General features: G+C 43.3%; 2 protein-coding genes across 7 annotated transcripts in view; both read left to right on the top strand.

Annotated features, from left to right (window-relative positions):
* The first annotated feature begins 777 nt into the window (after positions 1–777).
* Positions 778–10,305, top strand: LOC108280489 (transferrin receptor protein 1). The gene is made up of 17 exons (XM_017495512.3): positions 778–888; positions 2,392–2,620; positions 3,669–3,840; positions 4,074–4,296; positions 4,410–4,532; positions 4,676–4,771; positions 5,102–5,241; positions 5,341–5,510; positions 5,729–5,845; positions 6,914–6,999; positions 7,103–7,166; positions 7,278–7,342; positions 7,415–7,485; positions 7,691–7,775; positions 7,854–8,081; positions 9,221–9,373; positions 9,466–10,305. The coding sequence occupies exons 2-17, from the start codon at positions 2,440–2,442 to the stop codon at positions 9,709–9,711; spliced, it is 2,220 nt and encodes a 739-aa protein (XP_017351001.1). The 5' UTR covers positions 778–888; positions 2,392–2,439; the 3' UTR covers positions 9,712–10,305.
* A 649-nt stretch (positions 10,306–10,954) lies between these two features.
* The window catches only part of tnk2b (tyrosine kinase, non-receptor, 2b), a 45,073-nt gene continuing 33,675 nt past the window's right edge, over positions 10,955–22,352 (top strand). For 2 of the 6 annotated variants that reach the window (XM_017495508.3, XM_017495502.3), the window contains exons 1-2: positions 10,975–11,206; positions 19,744–19,911. The gene's annotated coding sequence lies outside the window, so the exon portion shown is untranslated. Of the gene's footprint in view, positions 11,207–12,369; positions 12,449–16,291; positions 16,408–17,548; positions 17,729–19,743; positions 19,912–22,352 lie in introns of those variants that run through there. The other 4 variants (XM_017495503.3, XM_017495504.3, XM_017495505.3 and 1 more) reach the window with 4 other exon arrangements.

Raw genomic sequence — 22,352 nt, 5'->3', positions numbered from 1 at the left:
GAGATTGCACGTTCACCCCGTGCTTCGGGGGTTTCCTCCGGGTACCCGAGTTTCCTCCCCGAAGTCCAAAGATCTGCGCTGTAGGTTTATTGGCATTTCCAAATTGTCCGTAGTGTCTGAATGGTGGGTGTGTGTGTGTGGGTGTGTGTGTGTGTGTGTGGGTGTGAGAGAGGGAAAGAGATTGTGCCCCGCGACAGATTGACCTTGTGCCCCGAGTCCACTGGGAATGGGCTCCAGGCTCCTCACGACCCTGTATAGGATAAGCGCTATGTAAAATGGATGGATTGAATGGAATCACGCACTTAACGGTCTGCGATCGTACATTTGGGAAAATCCTAATTGAAATTCGAGTAGTAATAAATTTCTAAGAAGAGTTCCGACTTCAATACCATTTTAATTGCCCTTTCTTTATTATTATTTATTTATTATTTATTTATTTTTTTAAATCGATGTTCGAACTTTATCCTCTGTTAAAGGACGGGAGTTGCATGAATGTTACTTTGAAAGCAAATCTAAAAATGTAAACGAATCAAGATTTAGTAAATGAACTGCGAAATTCATTTCTGTTTAATATACAAATGTAAAACAATACATTTTTTAAAAAATAAATAAATAAATAAATAAATTCTAATTCCTAACTCTGTTTTAGGGATTTCTCCAACTCATGCAAGAACAACAACAACAACAAAAAAAATTCTCTGTTGGGGAAAAATGCACAACAACAACAACAGATAGGAACAGAGTCATTCAAAAGTGAAACAAAAAGTATAAACAGTGACTTTTAAGGCTTTTATGCCCAAATCCAGGAAGCAGGATATGATCCCAGCCCCAAAACACTCACATGACAGCTGATATTTTGCAGAACCCCTGTTCCTCAGAACCATCGTGGTAAGAAGCATTAAGTGATGAGTTTTAGGTGGAATGCTCGGAGGTTTTAGGTGGGCTTTGGGAGGAGAAATGGTTCCATAGTGATGAAGGAAGCTGTGTTTATCTTCCTTCTGTTTACTCTTGCTCGAGTTGCTGGTCACGTGACATTTTATTACTCGCTTTGTGGAGTGGGAATGTTCCTGTTTACTGTGAATTCTATACATAATGATAGAAATGGAAGTTATAGAGACATATATGCGTCATTTAAGTTAGTGTTTTTCAGTGCTGGTGACATTTTACATTCGGGTGTCACATCTTTCATGACTTGTTTTATGGGGGGGGGGGGGTAAAGATAAAATCCCGACGTTGTGATGACCGGAAATTCTCCCGGTTTCTCTGTTTGTGTCCAGAATGCACACACTGTTCTTCTACACTGTAGTGTAGTGCGAGTATTGTGCACTTTTTAGTCAAGTAGTGTGCAAGGTTTAAAAAAAAAAAAAAAAAAAAGGCAGCACGCGCCGTTTCTTAAAGAGACACTACGTGCACGTGCAGCATAATAATCTGTTCGTAATCCGCCCGGTAGCTCAATCTGACAAAAAGAAAGTTCATGTATGCATTTCAATCCCTTTAATAATCCGTTAAATAGAGGAATAATCGTGTAAACCCTTGTATCGGATTCACTTGACTATTGGAATCTGCGCATCCATCCATCTTCACGGGGAACCTGGAGCCTATCCCAGGGAGCATGGGGGCACAAGGCGGGGTACACCCTGGACACCCATTCATACACTACGGACACTTTGGACACGCCGATCAGACTACCGTGCATGTCTTTGGACTGGGGGAGGAAACCGGAGTACCCGGAGGAAACCCCCGCAGCACGGGGAGAACATGCAAACTCTGCACACGCAGGGCAGGAAGGAATCGAACCCCCGACTCTGGCGGTGTGAGGCGAACGTGCTAACCACTAAGCCACCGTGCAACCTAGTTTGAGACATTAAAGTACTTTTTTTTTTTAATGCAGTTCATAATGCATATTTTATACTAAATAAAGGGTTGGAACAGTGGGTAGCATTGCCACCGCACAGTACCAGGGTCCTGGGTTCAATCTGTGCAGGGTTTCTCACGGGTTTCCTCCTGGTTCTCTGGTTTCCTCTCACTGTTCAAGAACAAACAGGTGGGTGGATTGGTATGCTAAATTGCTAGAAGTGAATAAGTCAGCCAGACTCAAAAGCAAGTGTGAAAAGGCGAGTTTTTAACCTAAAGAAAGGGAGATCCCGGTAGGAAAGACGGGTCTATCACAGGGCACCTTGCTGGTAGATTTTTTTTAAATATTTCTTTTACCGTGGAATTATGCTGAAAAAAAAAATGTATGTCCTCCAATACGTTCCACCTTTACAATGGGGAATGGATTCTAAATCAGTGGTCTTACGCAGTTTGCATACCAAAGATCCTGACCACACTATATATTATATACAATAGAGTACACTTTAACCTTTATCTAAGTTTGCCATATGTCCACAGTTCATCGGGAAGCCACATTTCTACACAAGTTTCCGTCAGCCCCAGGTCATGGAGGAAAACAGCAGCCAATTGGAATTGATCATGTCTGATTTGGATGAGGAAGCTGAGGGGAACATAGTCAAAGAGCGTGTGACTAATCACGCCCATCATTCCTTCAGCAGACCAAGCCAACACACTCTCAGAAACATCTGCTTCATGGTTACTGCCGCTCTTTTCATATTTGCCTTTGGTACGGAGCTTCATCTGACACCATTCCATTAAAGCAGTGTTCACCAATGCTCTTCCTTGAGATCTACCTTCCTGAAGGTTTCATCTCCAAACAAAATGTAACCTGTTTTAGTTGCTCAAGAATTTCTTAAGGCAATGATTAGATGGTCAGGTAGGCATGATTATGGTTGGAGCTAAAGTCTTCAGGATGGTACAGTGAATCTCCAGGAACAGGGTTGGTGACCACTGCTCTACAGCATAGCTTTAAATAGGGAAACATCTGACACACATCATGATCGAGAACAATCATCTTGTCGTATTTTTTAGTCTTGTTGTTCTGTCCGACTTATTCTTCCTTAAACAGGCTACTATTGATGACGTCATCAAAAGAAGACAGGCAAGGAAACTCTTGCAATACCAAGAAAGTCCAGCAGGGGGAGGGGGTAGAAATCATACTAATCGCTGACACACTTGTTAAAGTAATTATTTGGCGAAAAATTCGAATTTACGCAGTGCTCACTTTGTTCTAATGCCGATCAGCTAAGATACGGATTTGGAGCCTTATAATAGAATAATCTTGCTAATGGAAATCTTTAGTCAATCCTAAAGGTTTTCTGTAAATTTATCATCATATATGTGCGTCATTGTCAAGTAACGATCTCGATTTTAAACAAACACTTTTGCAAAATAGTAGGAAGAGTCCCTAATTCTGCAACGTCCAGCATTTAATACAATTCTGTCTTCAAAGTTTGCAAGGTGGGGAATGTTTCAAGGTATAACTAGGATAAAGGTGATCACAAGCACCCCCAAAGATGCCCTTGTAAGACCTACAGTATAGTATGTTGGACAAGTGCCCACTTGCTGAACAAGGGACTAATGGGAAGAGTGAATTACACTTCTCCTCAGACCCGAAGTACTTTGAGTCCTTTACTCTTATTACCTGGGTACTCACACTCAAAAAGGCAGTTGGCGTGCTATAAAGTTCCTGGCCTTAGTTGACCAATGGCTCAGATTCATTCTCAGGTTATAGGTGTTGGAAATAAGTTTGTGTTCCTGATTTTGCCTTCCAGGATCCCTGATTGGCTACGTCGCTCATACAAGGAGAGACGGAGGCGCTCCAGGCTGCATAGAGTCTACATCCTCTGAAGACGTGGTTCAGACAGGAACAATCTTAGACTGGAGCAATATTACATCCTTGCTAAAGGACAAACTAACCACAAGCAGCATTGAAAACAGTCTCAAGTATGTTTACACAAATTTATCTAACGTCTGGACAAATTCTAGTGTCAAACTCCAGTGTCAGTGCCTGGATCCAATTTTTTTTTAAACACAGTCAAGAGTGCAGCTGTTTAGACTTCGCTGTAAAGGGCCAGTGTTGCTACCAATAAAGTTTTGATTCCAACCAGACACGACTAATCTAAAGCTATGAAGAGGTCTGGGTTACTGAATAGAGCCTCTTTCTCTTTCTTACTCAGTGAATTCTCCAGTATCAGTCATCAGGCAGGATCTCCAGGAGACGAGACACTCGGCAGAAAAGTGTGGGAAAAGTTCACCGATTACGACATGGCGCCTTGGACTGATTCACACTCTGTTAAGATCCATGTTCGTCCTACAAAAGGCACCAACACAGTGATGTTCTGTAATAAAACATTTTCGGAACCTGGCTATTTGGCCTACAGTCCAACTGGAACAGCACAGGTTTGTGTTTAAGCCGTTTTTTTTGTTCAGCCTGAAAATGTCTTCTCAGGACACTGATGAATAAAATATATACATATATATATATATATATATATATGTATTTTTCTTTACAGGGTGCAGTCCTGTATGCTCATTACGGACAAACAGGGGACTTTAAGTCGCTGCGAGACTTAAATATAAGTTCAGAAGGAAAGATCATCTTGATCCGAGCTGGTAAAATAAGTTTTGCTGAAAAGGTTGGCACAATTTTACATTGAAATTATATATATATATATATATATATATATATATATATATATATATATATATATATATATATATATATATTTATTTTAACTTGAATTTTTGTGTTCAAATTTTACTTTTGTTTAATTTACAGGTTGCTAATGCTGCCAGTGAGAACGCAAGTGGGGTGCTGATCTATCCAGATCCTGCTGATTACTTGTTTGATGAAGATACTAATCTGTTTGGTCATGTATGTACCGGCTTTAAAATTCATTTATTATTCCATCATATTCACGTACCACATTTATCCCGGTAAGGGTCTCTCTCACACACACACTTTAATCCAGCAATACACATGCTTTTGGGAGGTGGGAGAAAACCTCCGGAGAACTCGGAGGAAGCCAATGTGGACAATGGGACACCATGTAAATCTCCACACTGGCATTAACCTGAGACTGTGAGCTGGCAACGCTACCTGTCGTACCACCGTCATGCGTTAATCTTTTATTCTGCAATATATTTTTAGTTCATTCATTTAGAGAGGTTCTTCAGATTGACATCTGGTCTTTTTCTTGCACAGGTCCATCTCGGCTCTGGTGATCCGTTCACTCCAGGTTACCCATCTTTCAACCACACCCAGTTTCCTTCAGCTAAGTCCTCAGGCCTGCCAAGCATTCCTGCCCAGACCATCAGAGCCAGTACAGCTGCAGCGATCATGAGGTAAAGCACGCAATCCTGATCAAGTGAAGTCCTCCGTGAAGTTTCACAGAAATATCATTCAGTTCTTGTGCTACACTGTGACGAGTTGATGGTTTTCAGGAAAATGGGAGGTCGTGATCCACCTCATGAATGGGCTAGTGGTGGTCTGAGAGATGTAACATACAAGCTTGGTGGTGATGATGACGTTGTCTCCATGGAGGTCAACAACACTCTCGCTGTGACGAAGATCTTCAACATGTTTGGAGTCATCAAGGGTTTCGTAGATCCAGGTACATAATGATTCAAATCAATCAAGCAAAAAACAACACAGAGTGTCTTAGTAAGGTGTCCATACACCACAAGATGTCTACTGGAGGAATGAACACCGTTCTTCCGGAAGATCTTCCCTCGGTTGGTGTTTTGATGTTGGTGGTGAAGATCGCTGGCTAACACGCCACTCCAAAATCTCCCACGTCTTGGTTTAAGTCATCTTTATCTTCTGGTTTAGATCGTTTTGTGGTGATTGGAGCTCAGAGAGATGCCTGGGGTCCTGGATTTGCTAAGTCTACTGTTGGCACTAGTTTGCTGCTTGAATTAGCCAGAGTTATTACCGAGATGAGAAAAAGTGAGTCCGAGTTTGGAGGTTTCACAATTTTCTGATACACGTAATTCAAACAATATTTTCCTCATTAGTTCTTCCATTATTATTATATTGGCTTGACAGAGTCAACATACTGTTCTCCGTAATCTTCTATTTATTGTTCTAGTCGAACATTTGTTCCAATTCCATGTAGGAATGGGACCATAGCAACCACCTAGCAACACCCTAGCAACCAATTTGAATACCACAGCAACTGCTTAGCAACACCCTAGCAAACACCTGAAATTTCCTAGCAATGACCTGGCAACCACAGAGCAATACCATACCAACCATTTTGAATACCATAGCAACTGCCTAGCAACCCCCTATCAACTACCTAGCAACTCCCTAGCAAGCAGCTGGGATACCATAGCAATGACCTAGCAACACCCTAGAAACAATCTGAATTGCCATAACAACCTAGCAGTCACCTAACAAACACTTTTATGGGATACCATAGAAATGACCTAGCAACCACATAGCATCACCTTAGCAACCACCTGGGATTCCATAGCTATGACCTAGCAACCACCTAGCAACACCATAGCGTCCACTTTGAAAACAATAGCAGCTGCCTAGCAACACCCTAACAACCACCCGCAATACCACAGTTATAACATAGCAACTACCTAGCAATCACCTGGTATACCGTAGCAATCACCTAGCATCCTAACAACCACTTTGAATACCATAGCAACTGCCTAGCAACACCATTGTAACCACCTTGGGATACCATAGCTATTACCTGGGATACAATAGCAATGGCCTAACAACTCCCTAGAACCACTTGGAATACCATGGCAACCATCCAACAACCACCAAAAATAACGTAGCAACAACTTAATGTTTTAATATTTAACTATATCTTTTAACCTTTAAATATGACATTTTAACATTTAAAAGTTTTTCAAATGTTAAGGTTGAACCTTTTAACGTTAATGCTATTTAGCGGGCTCTGTCACGCCAACGTAAAGTTCATCCGTGCATGTTATCCTTCCAAACTACAGTAGGCGTTCCCTTTTATTTACTTGTTTGTTTATTTATTTTTACAAGGTGGTTTCAAACCCAGGAGGAGCATCGTGTTTGCAAGCTGGACTGCAGGGGAATACGGGGCTGTGGGTGCCACCGAGTGGTTGGAGGTTGGAACAGCAGTCTGTGTGTCCTGTGTGCACCATACAGCAAGAAATGATCAGCTCATTCTGACTATTCAGCTGATCACGTTTCGTGTTTTTGCACCAACAGGGCTATTTGTCCTCTTTGAACATGAAAGCCTTCTCCTACATTAGCCTGGATGGCGTTGTCGCAGGTGAAATTACTTTAACAATGAAGAAAAAAAACAAAAAACTCCTCAACTAAATGATATAAAACCTGTAAGACCTTTCTTTACACATACTCATTATTGAAATATTCTGAACAGGTTCCTTTTTCAAAGCAAGTGCCAGCCCGTTGATGTACAACTTGATAGAGAGTACTTTGAAAGAGGTGAGCTTTCCCGTGCAAGATATGAAATGATATTAATTGAGGAGAGAACTAATTCTCTTGTTTTTGTCGCAGGTATCTTCCCCCAGTGACCCCAGCAAGAGTTTGTATTCTCAAGCGGATGGACACAACTGGGAGGCGGCCGTGTATGTATCTAAATCGAAACGACACATTTTCACACGCTTATTTAGAATCTGGAGCAGTCAGCGTGTTTTTGGTAGGCGGGAGGAAACCGGAGAACCCTGGGGGGAAAAAAAAGCCGATGCGAATACTGGCAGAACGTACATACAGACAGCGACCCGAGCTCAGCATCGAGGACATCAGCGTCTGAAACGCGATTTATTTCCACAGGATGGAGCCGATGAAGATGGACGACCCCGCCTATCCATTCCAGACCTTCTCTGGTATTCCGTCAGTCTCGTTCAAGTTTACTGAGGTAAGCGACCCGGTGATTAGAGTAATTTTCGTACTTTTGTATTTTTTGTACCAGTAAGTTCTCTTTGTACTCTTTCAGAATAAACAATACCCGTTCTTCGGCACCACGCTGGACACCAGAAAGAATCTGGAAGCTCAATCGTCTACAGAATTGCTTGTGGTCGCCAAGGCGGCAGGTGAGATCGCCGGGGTGATGGCTCTTCGGCTTGTCCATGACCACCTGCTCAGACTGAACGTGGAGAAATACAAGAACGTCCTGAATATACACGTCGGCAAAATCAACAGAGAAGTAATGCGTCTGCAGAAGGTAAGGCTTCTGACCGGCACCAAGTTAAGCGAGGCGCTAGCACCGATAATCTCTTTTGCACATCGTTTCTGCTGATTATGTGTCAGAGACGCTGAACTCGGCGCTCTTGCAGAAAGTTTCAAGGCTTTTCAAGGGTCGTCTAATTATATTCACAGTGGTGTGAACACAAGGATTCAGGACTTGATTTGAACCCCAGGCGCAAGTCATACTGTAAAGAGGGGAAGGTGAAGTAAGATCTGTTTCATGGACAGATGTTTCAGGCAGCTGCTTTAGAAACCGAAAAACCACGCCGCCGTTTGATTTCAGTCTGGCTCAGTGCCAGCGAATCATCAAATAGCTTTGAAATTTGATTATCAAATAATTTTGCATAGGTTTACATTATATACAGTTGCAATCAAAACTTGCAAATCTGCTTGCAGCCGTTGATAGCTTCAGGTATTTCATACGTTTTCTACCCCTAGCCAGTTCAGGTATTTCATGTGTTCCAGCTCGGGCACACCTGGTACAACTAATGAAGCCCTTGATTACACCTGATTTGCATATTTGTGCTGTTGTGAGGGATTCTGTTCAGGGGGGTGGATAATTTTGAGACTGGAGAAGTCATTATAAGTTGCATTGTCGGTTGATTTTGGGGGAAACCGCTCGAAGCATTGGTTGTGTCGAACTATTTCAATCACTTTTGTTTGATTTGTTCGTCTGAAACAGCTGAAAGTCTGGACATTTGATTTGCAATGGGGGGGGGGGGGGGGGGGGGGGGGTGTTTGGCCAAACCGTGCAACGGATCGAATCGAGTCACCTAAGAATGACTCGAGTCACTGAAGGTTCAAGAATGTGGCTTTATGACATGATTCCGATCTGTTCTTTTTGTTCGTTTAAACATCACCCTGCCCACGGACAGTGCCGTTTGGCTAAATCTGAGACATTTACATCAGTAAATACTATATTAACGTGCGTGTGAGATCCTTGTTGAATAAATAAAGTGTTCACTGGATCATGAATACATCGTTCCTGTAAATGAAAGTATCGTGAATCCGCAGGATTAAAATGGATTACGGTAGTCGATCAAAATGAGGTCTCAGACTTGTCTGGAAAATGTCCCTCATTCAGGCGTCCTACAGTATGTGTGCTCAAATTTTCAGTTCCGCCACCTTACAGAGCCCGTGCAAACGCAGTGGTTGACGTCGGCTTTGGGTTCCTACAGTCGTGCTTCTAATCGACTCATCACCAGCATGGAAAACAGCGACCTTGATGACCAGGAGCAGTGTCGCATCATCAACAACCAAATCATGGCGGTAAATCAAAACTCGTCATGATTGTATCAGTGTCAGGTATGTAGGCAAAATGAAAACAATCCACGATGTGTGTTTTCTCGGTGTGTCTGTAGGTGGAGAGGAATCTGCTGTCTCCTTACGTGTCTCCCCGGGACACTCCGTTCAGACACATATTGTTTGGCTCTGGATCACACACTCTGGGAGCCGTGTTCACACACCTATCCTCGATGCAGAACGGTACCGCCAGCGTGGACGCTGTCCTACTGAATAATCAGATCGCTGTGGCTGCCTGGACGATCCAGAGCTGTGCCAGTGCGTTCGCTGGGGACGTCTGGGACACGGAAAACGATCTCGAGTAAAACAGTTTGCACTGGATTGCACTGTTACACTGCATAAGGTGACAGAGACATTATATAAATGAACTGACATTGATTAGACCACCTTAGAGCATTACACTGTGAAATATTTCAGCCCACTGCTGTGGTTCACGTGGACGGGTGCTGATAATGTCATTTGGGGTGTGCTGTTATAGGAAAACAATCAATGAGCAACTTTTACAACCCTTTTTACATCACCAGCCTCTTCACCACAGTCATGGTACCGATAAACAGCAAAACGTGAACTCCTCTGTCCTGGAGACTTTCCTGTATTGGAAATCGCTGACGCTGGAGACTCCTTCCGTAATCGTTAAATAAACATTTTCACCATATCATTGATCACGCGTGTGTTTAAATTGTTTATGTGGTGTATTCGGTAGAGTATGGCAGTCTAAGCAATTAAGAATGAGCGCATTAAACTTGTGATTTGTTTTGCAGCCGGAACCATTACCAGAGCTTCTGTTATAGAAAATGAATCAGCACCTTCTGACCAATCAGAATCGAGTTGTGGTATATATATTTATATATATAATGTATAAAGTTAAACCACATTAAAAATTGCTACTGAAATTCTTACTTGATGTGTCCTGTGTCATTCTCACTACCAGCCACAAAAGGGCGCTACAGAGCAGCATTAGCAGTGCATTTCACTCACTAACGTCTAGAGAAAAAAGAAAGAAGAAAAAACAGATCATGTGTAAATTCTGATCACCTAATTTGTTAAAAAAAATTGAGTGATGTTGAGTTTTATAGTGTGGTGTAGACTATTTGCTATGAAAGGGTGTCTCTCAAGTAGGCTAAATGCATACACTAGATTAATCGAAAAGGGGAGCCTAAAAATGCACCTGTTGAAGGAGGCACCTCTTTAACATACTACTGCAAATTAATTTACAATAGATTACGAATAAAGAATAAAGAATCCTGCAAAATGGACAAGTTGACAAAATATGTCGCGTCCCCTTTAAGAGTGGAGTCTTTAAGTAGGGTTGCCAGATTAGCTCTAAACTTTCCAGCTTTAGCGTTTTTTTTTCATTAAAAAAAAAAAGTCACATTTTAGTTGACAAGAAAAAAAAACATATTTTGCTTTTAAAATATATTAATAGCTTAAATTAAAGCTTCATGGCTTAGCAGAGAATTGGAAATAAGCTAGTTTTTATTGATTTTTGTGAAGAGTTTATACAAGCACATGTGAATGGGTATATATACAATCTGGCAACCCAGTTGTCAATAGACGCATATGCTCACGGAGAAGAGAGAGAGAGAGAGAGAGAGCGAGCGAGCGAAGGGAATGGAGTAATGCGGCTGACAAAGTGAGTTTAATGGGCAAAACGCCAAAGAAATAAATTAACACCGCGTTATATAGCTACTACAAAAGTACAATAAGTTAAAAACTTCATTTTGGTTCGAATTGAAATAAGCACTAACGAGAAAACTGGTAAAGTTGCCCCGAGAAACGCCGAAGTGGATGAACTGACAGGTAGGAATCCGTGTTTATGTCTCGACAGTGAACTATTTTATTGTTGTATTGAATTAAAAACACCTTTTATCGGTTATAACTACATTATAAGCGCAGCGATAGGAAAAAAAAGAGTTATTTTGTAAGTAAAAATGTTGCTTAGGTTAACAGGTTCCGTCCTGTCAAATCAGCCCCGCAAGCGGTCCCGGCTCCGTTTCCAACCGCGTGCTATCGTGCTAAATAGTACGCCAAAATAGCACGTGGAGTATCTAGACCTAGTGGTCAGTGAAGTAGTTCGCGGTTTAGGACGCAGCCCCAAGTTTACCTGCGCGAGCGAAGGCAAATGGCGCGAAATCTCAGACAGGGATGAGTTTGTAGGGAGCCTAGAGGTTTGTTTTACAAGTCAAATCTGTGTAAATGTCAGAATTTCATACACAAATGTATGCCCAGGAAGCACCTAAATTAGTATTAGAGACCTGCTAGAGCCAGTGGATGTGTTCTAAATGCATTTAAGTGCACTAAATAGGTATATATTTATCAAAGGTGTAATGGTTTCCTCCTTATACACAGCTCTTCAGATTAGCCTCTAACCTAACTATTAAAGTAAAACTTCACTCTCAGACACATTAAGTATATTGATATAGGAGTATTAGTGATGCGTTCAATGACTCTTGTTCCAATGTGTTGGTTTGAGCTGTATTTTTGTTATTCCTGTGAGATGTTAGCGGTTGCGCCGTGCTGACGTCACAGGGGGGCATTGATATTGCGTTTACCATGGCGTTGGGTAGGGTCAAATCATCTCAACGACCTCAGACGTGAGGGGATAGCTGTCAGATTGTGCTCTTACTACCTGACGACAAACGAACAAGAGCTGGTTTTGTGAAGAACCGTCTTGCAGCGGCGTTCGACGTCGTCCATGAGAAATCGTAAATGGCGCGGCGAGACGTCGGCGCAAAAGACGGGCTCGGAGTCCCGGGATGCAGTTGCTCCTAGTTAGGGCAGACTTGTGTGTTGAAGTCCTTGTTGGAGTTCGTATTTACGAGTTGGGAAGTCGACTCGAACGCGCCAAGAGGTGATGAGCACGACATGGGCGCTACGACGTATTTCCGTTTGGAAATAGCACTAAAAGGAGCTTTGCGAGTGTTCTTATATTTATGATGAATGTTGTGGATGTTTATTTTCAGGAGCTCCTGCAGACACCAGGTGTAAGATAGCGCCGTTGGCGTCATAGTGGACAAGCTGGAAGCAGAAGTGTTTGTGCAGGTAGCCCATTAGCCTGAAAGTTGAAGCTTTGGAAGGTGATCTGTTTGAGCAGAGTGAGGAGGTGAGAGCACTGGACAGACTAAAGGACTAAAGCGCCGCTGCATCGCTCTATTTAAGTAGAGTTGAAGTGAGAGCTAAATCCTTTTGCACAACTATCAGCGGGTCGAATGGCATTGTGGGTAATGTGGGACACGTTGAAAGAGATTTAAACTCGATAAATCAGCTCACCTTTGGGATTTTAGTGCTGTAGGTAATAGTTTACATAATGTTTTATGAAACCATTGAACTTTCTATTCCTAAACTTTCCACTGATGGAACACATTAGGCCCGAGTTGATTTTGGTGCTTGGACCCCTAAAGGGCCCTCCAGGATTTTGCGATCGCAGAAATGAACGCGAAATCAAGCGAACTCCGCGGTATTCGTAGGAGCTTGACGTCATGTGATGTCATCGCAACGCTCGTTCGGCCGAAGCGCTCTTCGAGTCACGCGCGTCGAACACGGGCACAGCTGAAAGGTCTCGTTGACCAACAAACGTCGCTGAGCGAAAGAGTGTGCGGAACAATTCCCTGCCGTTGCGATTTCGCCAGTTCACGTAGTTTTCCGTAAACTCCGTTACTCTAGGCTACTTTTGGCGAACGGCGGTTAATTGTAGCAGTGAATACAACAGCAGTGTAATTTGCTTGCCTAATACCTGGTATAAAAAGTGTCAACATGACCAGTCTGCGCTTGTATTCTGGCACTACAGCATGACTCACGTCTGGCCTGCAGGTAGGGCTGAATAGTGTGTGAGATTAAATGTACCTGAAACATGGTGGCGGAGTGAGCTTTAATGCCCTCTTGCAGGTATTTCTGTCGGTTTAACGGCGCGTTAGGACGAGGCCTTGTCTCCGTGCGTAGGAGGAGGAGCCGTCGTTGAGTTACTGATGCCCCGAGGCTCCGTATCTCAGCCGAGGTACGATAAGCAGCTTGGCGTGTAACGACACGTCTCGCAGACGAAGCCGAAGATCACTGACCCTCTGCTGCTCGGGTGCGCACACCTGGATGGATGGAGCGCCGTTTCGTATATTGCTCAGTCATCTAGCAGTGGCCCTGGTTATCTGTCTAATACGGTTAGATATCAGAAATCAGCTTCGCACTCCGTTGCGAATGATAATCTGATTAAAAAAATGTCATAACAGCGCAAGCACCTTATACTGTTTCAGACATTCTATGTTATACGTATTGCCCTTTAGAAAGCACTGGAGCTGGGTGATATTTAAGGAATGCGAATCGGGGTCACCCTTACCACCCGGAAATGGATCATTTTCCAATAACATCGCATCCCATAGTGTATTATTCCTCTTATGCGAAAAGCAATATAGCTTATAGATGTGGAACATCTACAAAACAACTTGACTTGACATTATAGCAGCTATAAACAGTCATTCCCTCACCAGTGTCTCTTTCTTTAACTCGATAAGATAAAAAAGCGTGATGTTACAGCTTTACCTCTGACTGTTACAAAGCGCTGACACTGGAGACTCCTTCCATAACTGTTACATAAATAAAAAAAAAAAAAACCTTTCACCATATCAACAGTTACACTTATAAAAAGAGTACAAGTAGTGTCATATGCAAGCTAGTAGCCGATTGGATGTTTTTCTTTTGTTTTTGCACCCCCCTCCCCACCAAAACTGAAACCTGTGCATCAGCTAATATTGATACCCATCTGATATGTTTTTCTTTTAAAAACTACTACATTTTAAAATGACCCTTTTCTAAATCCAGTTCCAATATTTTCCTTTTTTTTTTTTTAAATTAAAAAAAAAAAATTATTTATTATACATTTTTTACAGGATTGGACCTAATTTATTCCTTTTATTTTCCCTCCAACATCCACAATACCACTTTTTTTTTTTTTTAAATGCTCGTGTACCTTTTTTATGTAGTTTCCACCTAGGCATACACTTGGTTTACACCTCTTAAAGTTCTTACGGTTGTTTTCCGTGCGCTATACGGGAAAAAAATAAGCCGTTAATTAAAGTCGGCTCGGTACGACGATCACGTATAAAGCGATCGCGAACTACGATCGATGGGCTTCAACCTCAGCTATTACGAGCTCGATTGGTCCGAACCTCGCTCTCTGCGTTTGGTGTGCTGAGTGATGAATGATGTAGCCTTGGGCCAGACTCTACTGCTGTCTTTCATCAAGTTCTAACTAGCAAACAGGCTCCTGATGAGGGATAATGAACCAAAAAAAAACCCCCCAACAGCACCACATGCTTGTGTACAGTATAACCTACAAGGACAAGATGATGAGGAAATCCTCCTTAACCAAACGGGTCCGTCAGTGTCCTCCTTTCTGCCTCAGCGTCCGATGGAGGCCATTTAGAAAAGTCCATTTCAGAGCATTGAGCTTTTATCGCTCGTTGATGCGCGCAGAAACGCTGGCGCAGTTCGATAGTTCGTCGTGTGATAAGAAGAACGATGATGAAAATACTCCTATGTTTGTATAACGTGGGATCGCTTCAGGGAATCTGGGGTTTATTGTTAAATCATGTGCTATGATGTCATCGCATAGCGATTCGGCAAACCCGAGATGTTTACCCATGGCGGAGACGGCGATAGAGGTAATATAAAGTACAGGAGAAATATTTTTTTATTAGAATTGTGACTGTCCGGAGTAGCGCTGCTGGAAAAATAAGCGCGACTTAGCGCTGATTTACAGAAGACCGGGATTATCCACGTTGACGATATAATCTCAGTATTGTGATGGATTGTGTGACGAGACATTTTTCGGATTTTTGCGATATCCTTTTGTTAAATGTTGGTTTTCAAAATGAAATAATTACAAACTGACTGGAAGCAATTTGTAATCTTTTAAATTGTAAAAAAAAAAAAAGAGCATTTTTACATGAGGTGATTTAAGGTTATGAAGGTTAATTAGAAATCAGTCGTGTTTCTAACACTCATTAAGCGCTGGACACTCGTTAAGCGCTGAACGAAATTGAGATTATGTAGAAAAATGACACCCATCTTTTTTTTTTTTTTTTTTTTTAAAAAAAAAAAAAAAAAAAAAGCTTTTCATTTGACTCGTCCTTGTTTGTTTATATGTTTGTTTGTTTATTTATTTACCTTAATTAGAAGATTTTCTTTGAACAAAAAAAAAAAATCTAAATGCATTTATTTTTGTAGACATTAAATAAATCATTGGACATTTAAAAAAAAAAAAAAAAAAAAAAAAAAAAACACAACGGATGCAACACCACTGTATTTTTCGCAGTTTGCGAGCGATATCGTGATCCGTATTACGTAGCGCGAAAAGTGCTTTCGAGAACCGTGATAGAAGTATTAATTTTTTTCATATCGCCCACCGCTAAACACAATCCGTGCTTAAACTGCTACAGGAGGTCGGATCGGTCCGATAACCAAAACATCTCTGAATCGGCACGTCAAAATGCAAGCAGTTAGCTTGGAGGCAGGACGGAGACGATAACGGCACGATCTCGTGCGCTTGGCGTACACGTCCCTGTGTTAGAAACGGTTACATATCATAAAAAGCACGTTGATTAAAGACTTGCGATTTATTGCTGCAAGCGAGAAGCCTCGGGGGGGGACATGGACGCCTCCGTGTTCGTCTTTTCTTAGCGATATTTCTTCCTGTGATGAGCGATGTATATTGACTTCTTCAGAACAGTCAACTGTAGAGTCAGTTAAAAGGCAAATGTGTCTGTTTGTTTATTAATCTAAAGCAAATACTTGTGTGTGTGTGTGTGCACAAAGAACTTCTTTAAAGATAAGAAGCACTACTTTGTTTACTAAAGCAACAGTTTCTCGGTATGTTTTCTTCTGGTAACGTAACAGGCTAATTCTGTCGACGTTAGCGTTAGCCGTGGAGACCTCGTACTCTCGTGGCGATGAAAGGCGGTAGTGTACACCGAGTCCACTCCGCATGACTCAGCAGCCATTCTTCGTGCCATGTGAGTAATGTTTGGATACTAATCTCTTAAAAGCTGTCTATTATCCCTCTCCTATAGCGCTCAGCTCGGATAAACAATAGAGAGCCACATCTGTGATCTACTGCCCTTTGTTCATCGTACAGCAGGACGTGACCGCGTTCACGACGCGCGTGGACTCTCACGATGTAGAAGCCTGACACGTATTTATCCAGGTGTACCAACTCCTCCCAGTTCAAACCCCTCGCCTGGCTCCAGTCCTGGGCTTTCCTGTGATTTTTCTCATTTAATCACTCCTTCAATTGCATACAAACGTCCGTAAGCTGCACGTGTGAAATCTACGTAATTAAAGCACAAGGACGTTCTGATGTCGTCATAACATTTACCCGGACTCAAACGGTATCGGACATCACTCGACGGCATTTTATGTTGACGAGAAAATGCAAAAATAGAACCGGATGTTCACATGTTTGATGTATTAACTTAACCACGCATCAGCAGAGACACTGTGAGGACGCAGTCTTGTGCGTTTTCATCTTGAATCCGACGACTATTTAAAGTTCGGATTTTAATTTGGCAGCACCCGAGCAGACGAGAGGACGGGAGCGGATGGTGACGTTCATTCCTGTGTAAACGAACACGCGTGCAAGCACGACGGGTCACGTCGAGGTCCGCAAAAACGATCCAGGTCACGTCCGTATATCGCGCGATGAGTCAATAACGTAATTATCGTGACAGGCCTATCTATCATATCGTGACGTCTGGGTGTCGTCTCCTATTCGGCCGTCGTTACGAAACCTCAGAGCTATAGTTACAATATCCTTTCACTTACGAGCCTGGAGACTCTTGACTAGATGTGAGCATGAGGTGACCATGAAGTTTTACGAAGGGCCGACTTTACGGTCCTCGCTTTCATTCGATCGAGTTCCGACTTTCTCCGGTGTCTCCCCTGAGGCTGTGTGATCGTGTGTTGTGTTTTGTGTTTTAGCTCCTCCCACTCTCACCTTTTTTTCTTTTTCTTTTTTTTTCTCTTCTGAAGAAAGAAAGGAATCCATAAATAGTCTGCAGCCCGATCTAACGAGGCGTTGTGTTTTTTAAAGGAGAACTCCACCCTGAAACTCATTAAATATGGAATATTTGTGACGCATTTAGTTACTTTTGGGTCCCAGAATGCAGTGCAGCAGTTGAATGAGTTACAGCAGAGATTCGGCTCGAGGTGATGAGTGCAACGGCGTTGGTGATGGTATTAGCATGAAGAGAGAAGCTGTGGAAGTCTGAGTATACAGAGTGTACAGACGCTGAGATGAGAGAGTTGGACTAAAAGACTAAAGCGCCGCCGCATCAGGTAGACATGATCATCAGTTTTTCATGGTGTATTGTTCCCTTAATTGTCACTTATTTATTTATTTATCTATTTATTTTATAAATTTTCCAACTTCCCGTAAATAATATACCCTCAAGGCTTGAGCTCTGCCTTCAGCTCCTCCGGACTTGTTCAGATCCCTTGACCTCATTCCAGAACGCTTGTTTTTCTGGCTTGGAAGTCATCTGGTCATCCGTCATCCGCTCCCACGGCGAAGCCTTCAGCCCGTGCCTCGGAGGAAACGCAGCACTTATGCGTGACGGGACAAAAGTACTCTTTGTGTGATGGACGGCACGAGGAAGGCGGAGTCTCCGTCCCCCCCCCCCCCCCCTCCTCCAGGTGGGCGTGCAGTGGAGGAGTAAATCAGGCCGGCGCCAGGAGAAATTCCCAAACGTCCTGATGATTGGAGGCTCGTTAGAGACTCCGCCCACTGACCGGTCTCGAGAGGCAGCTCTTCCAAAGCTATTAACATTCTGCAGTTCTGGCATTTAAAAAAAAAAACAAAAAACAAACAAACAAAACAAAAACGTTTTACCGGGTGCGACGTGTGCCTTCTGCACGTGGATTATTAAAACCGGGTGAAAACTGAGGACATGGTGCAGTCACCGTAAAGTTTGTTCTCTAACCCGTGTGTTAATTGCCTAATTAACACAATGTAAGACTGGAAGTAGATAACAATAAATAAATAATAATAATAATACATTTTCTAATAAGTTTATAGATGATGATGATGATGATGATAATTCTAAATATTTATAAGGACATCGGCATTTATGAGGCTTTTGTAAACCTGGTGTAAATATTTATTTCAGTCTGGCGTACGCACACGTGATGAACGAGGCGTCGTATCTTTTAATACAGATGTGCGCCGATGTTGATGTGCAGTTGGAACGGCTAACTCTTCTTTTCATGTGTTCGTCATCAAGTCGTGAAAACCTGAAGCTCAGCGAACAACGCGGCTGCTGTTAGGACGCGATGTCGCGTGATGTCATTCATGAGTCGGCTCGGCCGATGTAGAGGAAACCGTGTGGTCATTCAGGCAGGAGGAGGTGTGTGTGTGTGTGTGTGTGTATGAGGGATAGTCTGGTTTGAGTGTACTCATGCTGACTAATCTCAGTATATCAGCAGTTGTGTTTAACCTGTACACCGAGTAGAGCGTAATTCAGCCGCTGCAGTAAATACGGCATTGTTCCGGAGCAGGAGACGGAGGAGGTTTGATGAATAACAGGGAAACTACGTGTTAAAGAAACACTGCTCAGCTTTATATCGCCAGAGAAATGGAGGAGGAGGGATGAATAGACGCAGTGTGGCCGTCAAATAAGCAGATACTGTACAGAGGGGTGGGAATTTTATATAATCAGGAGCTCTTCCCGTAGAACACGTCAAATAAAATGTAACACGCGCAACACGTCCGGTAAAACGCTGCTGGGCATGGATAATAAAGTTGTGAAGATTGCGTTATTTTCAATATTTTATATTCCTTTGATTTTTTTTTTTTTTTTTTTTTTGCGGTCTGATTGAGATTTCGGCCCGGTGCAGGTGCGGAGGCCAGGCCTCCGTTCAATATTTATGAACAGTGTGCTGGACAGAAGTTGGGAGGGGATTGAATCTGAATGGATCTACCGGTCAGTCTCAGTGAAAGGAGGTGTGGCCTCTCTACCTGTAGGTCCTTTTAAAAGGAGGCGTGGCCTCTCGACCTGTCAGTCCTATTAAAAGGAGGCGTGGCCTCTCTACCTGTCAGTCCTACTAAAAGGAGGCATGGCCTCTCTAACTGTCAAACCTAGTAAAGGACATGTTATATTGTATCATTACAGCATTAGTGTGTTTTTTGTTTTGTTTTTTGCATAAATAGTTTTTTAAAACGTATATTTGGTGAGATTTATTTTTATGGAGTTTATTTTTTTTTGGTCAGAAACGTCCTGTTTCTCTCGAAAGTTGTGTACTTTCATTAACTGCATGTGTTTCGTTTTGTGTGTGTGTGTGTGTGTGTGTTTTAGACGTTGCTGTGATGGCAGCACTCTCGGATCAAAACTCTTTGCCGTGACCGACGTATTAAACCATGGCCTGGACTGACGGGGAACCCGAGCACGTGTGAGCTCTGCGTCACACACACACACTCGCTCGCTTGTGCCCAGTGACTGAATTGACCAGGAGCTACACAGCTGGTAAGAAACACACCGTTTGTGTTATGATGGCGTGTGTGATGTAGATGTAGGTCTGTGGCTGCATTATGGTGTTGTAATGCGAACAAGCGCTCAGCTTGTGTTACGCGTGTAGTTCAGGATGTGCATACATACACGCGTGCGTGTGTGTGTTTGAACGTGCTCCTTCGTTCAGGTATGCCCGACACGCTCACGCCGCATAGTTCTCTCGCTCCGCGTCGTGCGGCGCGAGCGCGCTGCGTATCTCCTTCCTGTTATGCCCGGAGTGCCGTTATTCGAGCCTCCACGCCTCTCGCCTGCTTTACCGCCATCTGCAGCTTTGATCTGCCCTTCCGCAGCCTTTCAGCCATTCACACGGCTCCTCTTTCCTCTGTGATGAAAAGTTCTACCGTCGACTCCGAGACCGACTCCGCGGGGGGGGGGGGACGCTGCTCTCGGGTTCAGGTGTGTAGCTGTGCAGACGCTGTAGACGTCAAACGAACAGGAAACACTGAATTTCAGTTGAAATGCTTCACAAGGCTTACACAATAATCTTTCTTAAAAGTGAGGTAAGCTCTCATGAGTGTGTGTGTGTGTGTTTGTGTCACAGTGTGTTTGTCCTTTGTGTGTGTGTACGCACCAGAGGAAGTGGTGTAATCGAGAGCCAACAGGTGTGTGCTCATGAAAACATGCTGTGCCAGCGTTCAGGAAATGATCTAACTGTAGCTATAATGAACTATAATTAGAGCTGAGCGTTTAAAAAGCCTTGATTGCTGCCTCACTGAGATTCTTATCTGCGAAGGGAAAAGTTTACACACACCAGGCTGAAGTGTCATTATGTGTGTGTGTGTGTGTGTGTGTGTGTGTGTGTGTGTATTTACGGTTTATTTTCAAGGATCGTTTATCCGTCTCGAAAGCAACGTTTCCATCAATTAGCGCTGGAGGTCATGTGAGGATTAAACAGGACAAGGCAGGAGATTTGTCACCTCGGCGTATTCCCGAAACGTAGCGTCGTAGATCCGGGTCCAGCAGCTGGACGACGGTCATGTGATCTGTGCGTTGTTTTCTTCTGAAGCGTAAGCCCGTTAGAACGAGGACGTTGATGTCTATTAAGATAATATAAAGGTGTGATTTTGCAGCTGCACGACTGTCAGAGCTGCTGTTCTAGAAAGTTCATTAGCACCTTGTGTGTGTGTGTGTGTGTGTGTGGAGTAAAGGTCACATGACCACACGTGCAGTGAGACGCTGAGAAAGTTCATGTCACATCCATAACGCTGGAGGAGCCTTTATACATGGATCACTGTGCAGTGAGGGGGGAAGTGGGGCTATTTTTACCTGTCTGTCTGTGTGTGTGTGTGTGTGTGTGTGTGTGTGTGTGCGCACGCGCACGTCAAAAATAGCAGTAAGTGCCAGTGTAAATGCCTGGAGGGCCAAGACTGACAACTCTGTCCTCTGCTGTACAGAGGGAGGAGGAAGAGCAGCTCCATTAACCCCAATCTCTCTGTCCTTTTACCCCCTCAGCTCTGCCTGTCTCTCTGCCTCCTGCACTGCCTGTCTCTGTGTCTCTCTGCCTGTCTGTGTCTCTCTGCCTGTCTGTGTCTCTCTGCCTGTCTGTGTCTCTCTGCTCGTGTCTGTGTCTCTCTGCTCGTGTCTGTGTCTCTGCTCGTGTCTGTGTCTCTGCTCGTGTCTGTGTCTCTGTGTCTCTCTGCCTGTCTGTGTCTCTCTGTTCGTGTCTGTGTCTCTCTGTTCGTGTCTGTGTCTCTCTGTTCGTGTCTGTGTCTCTGCTCGTGTCTGTGTCTCTGCTCGTGTCTGTGTCTCTGTGTCTCTCTGCCTGTCTGTGTCTCTCTTCCTGTCTGTGTCTCTCTGCCTGTCTGTGTCTCTGTTCGTGTCTCTGTTCGGGTCTCTGTCTGTGTCTCTCTGCCTGTCTTTCTGTCTCTGTTTCTCTCTGCCTGTCTTTCTGTCTCTGTGTCTCTGCCTGTGTCTCTGCCTGTGTCTCTGCCTGTGTCTCTGCCCGTCTCTCTGCCCGTCACTCTGTGTCTCTCTGCCCGTCTCTCTGCCCGTCTCTCTGCCCGTCACTCTGTGTCTCTCTGCCTCCTTCTCTGTATCTCTATTTCAGCCCTTTTCGTTCCCTTTCTTTTTTTCCTCTTTAATCGCTTCATCTCTTCATTTTGCTTTTTCTTTTCCTTTTTTTTTTTTTTTTTTTAACTTTCTTCTTCTTGCTTCCTTTCTTTCATTAAAAGCCCACCACCTTTCCCATTCTTTTGGCTGCATAAAGATTTTGACACCATTATCTATATTTATATTTTCACTTGAGTATCACTTCTCAGTACTTTTTCCGCCCCTTCTTTCTGAGCGTCCACACACTCACACACGCGCGCACACACACACACACACACACACACACACACACACACATCCTCACCACGTCAACGAGTATACGTTTGATTTTAGTTCAATTACGGCAC

This window comes from Ictalurus punctatus, chromosome 20 (assembly GCF_001660625.3).
Source record: "Ictalurus punctatus breed USDA103 chromosome 20, Coco_2.0, whole genome shotgun sequence".
Lineage (NCBI taxonomy): Eukaryota > Metazoa > Chordata > Actinopteri > Siluriformes > Ictaluridae > Ictalurus > Ictalurus punctatus.
Note: the sequence above shows the minus strand (reverse complement) of the source record. Positions and strands in the feature narration are given on the sequence as shown.

Coding starts and splice junctions, on each gene's coding strand:
- LOC108280489 (XM_017495512.3), top strand. CDS start 2,440: ATGGAGGAAAACAGCAGCCAATTGGAATTGATCATGTCTGATTTGGAT. Junction 4,297..4,409: donor GTCCAACTGGAACAGCACAG/GTTTGTGTTTAA, acceptor TTTTCTTTACAG/GGTGCAGTCCTGTATGCTCA. Junction 7,486..7,690: donor CACAACTGGGAGGCGGCCGT/GTATGTATCTAA, acceptor TTATTTCCACAG/GATGGAGCCGATGAAGATGG.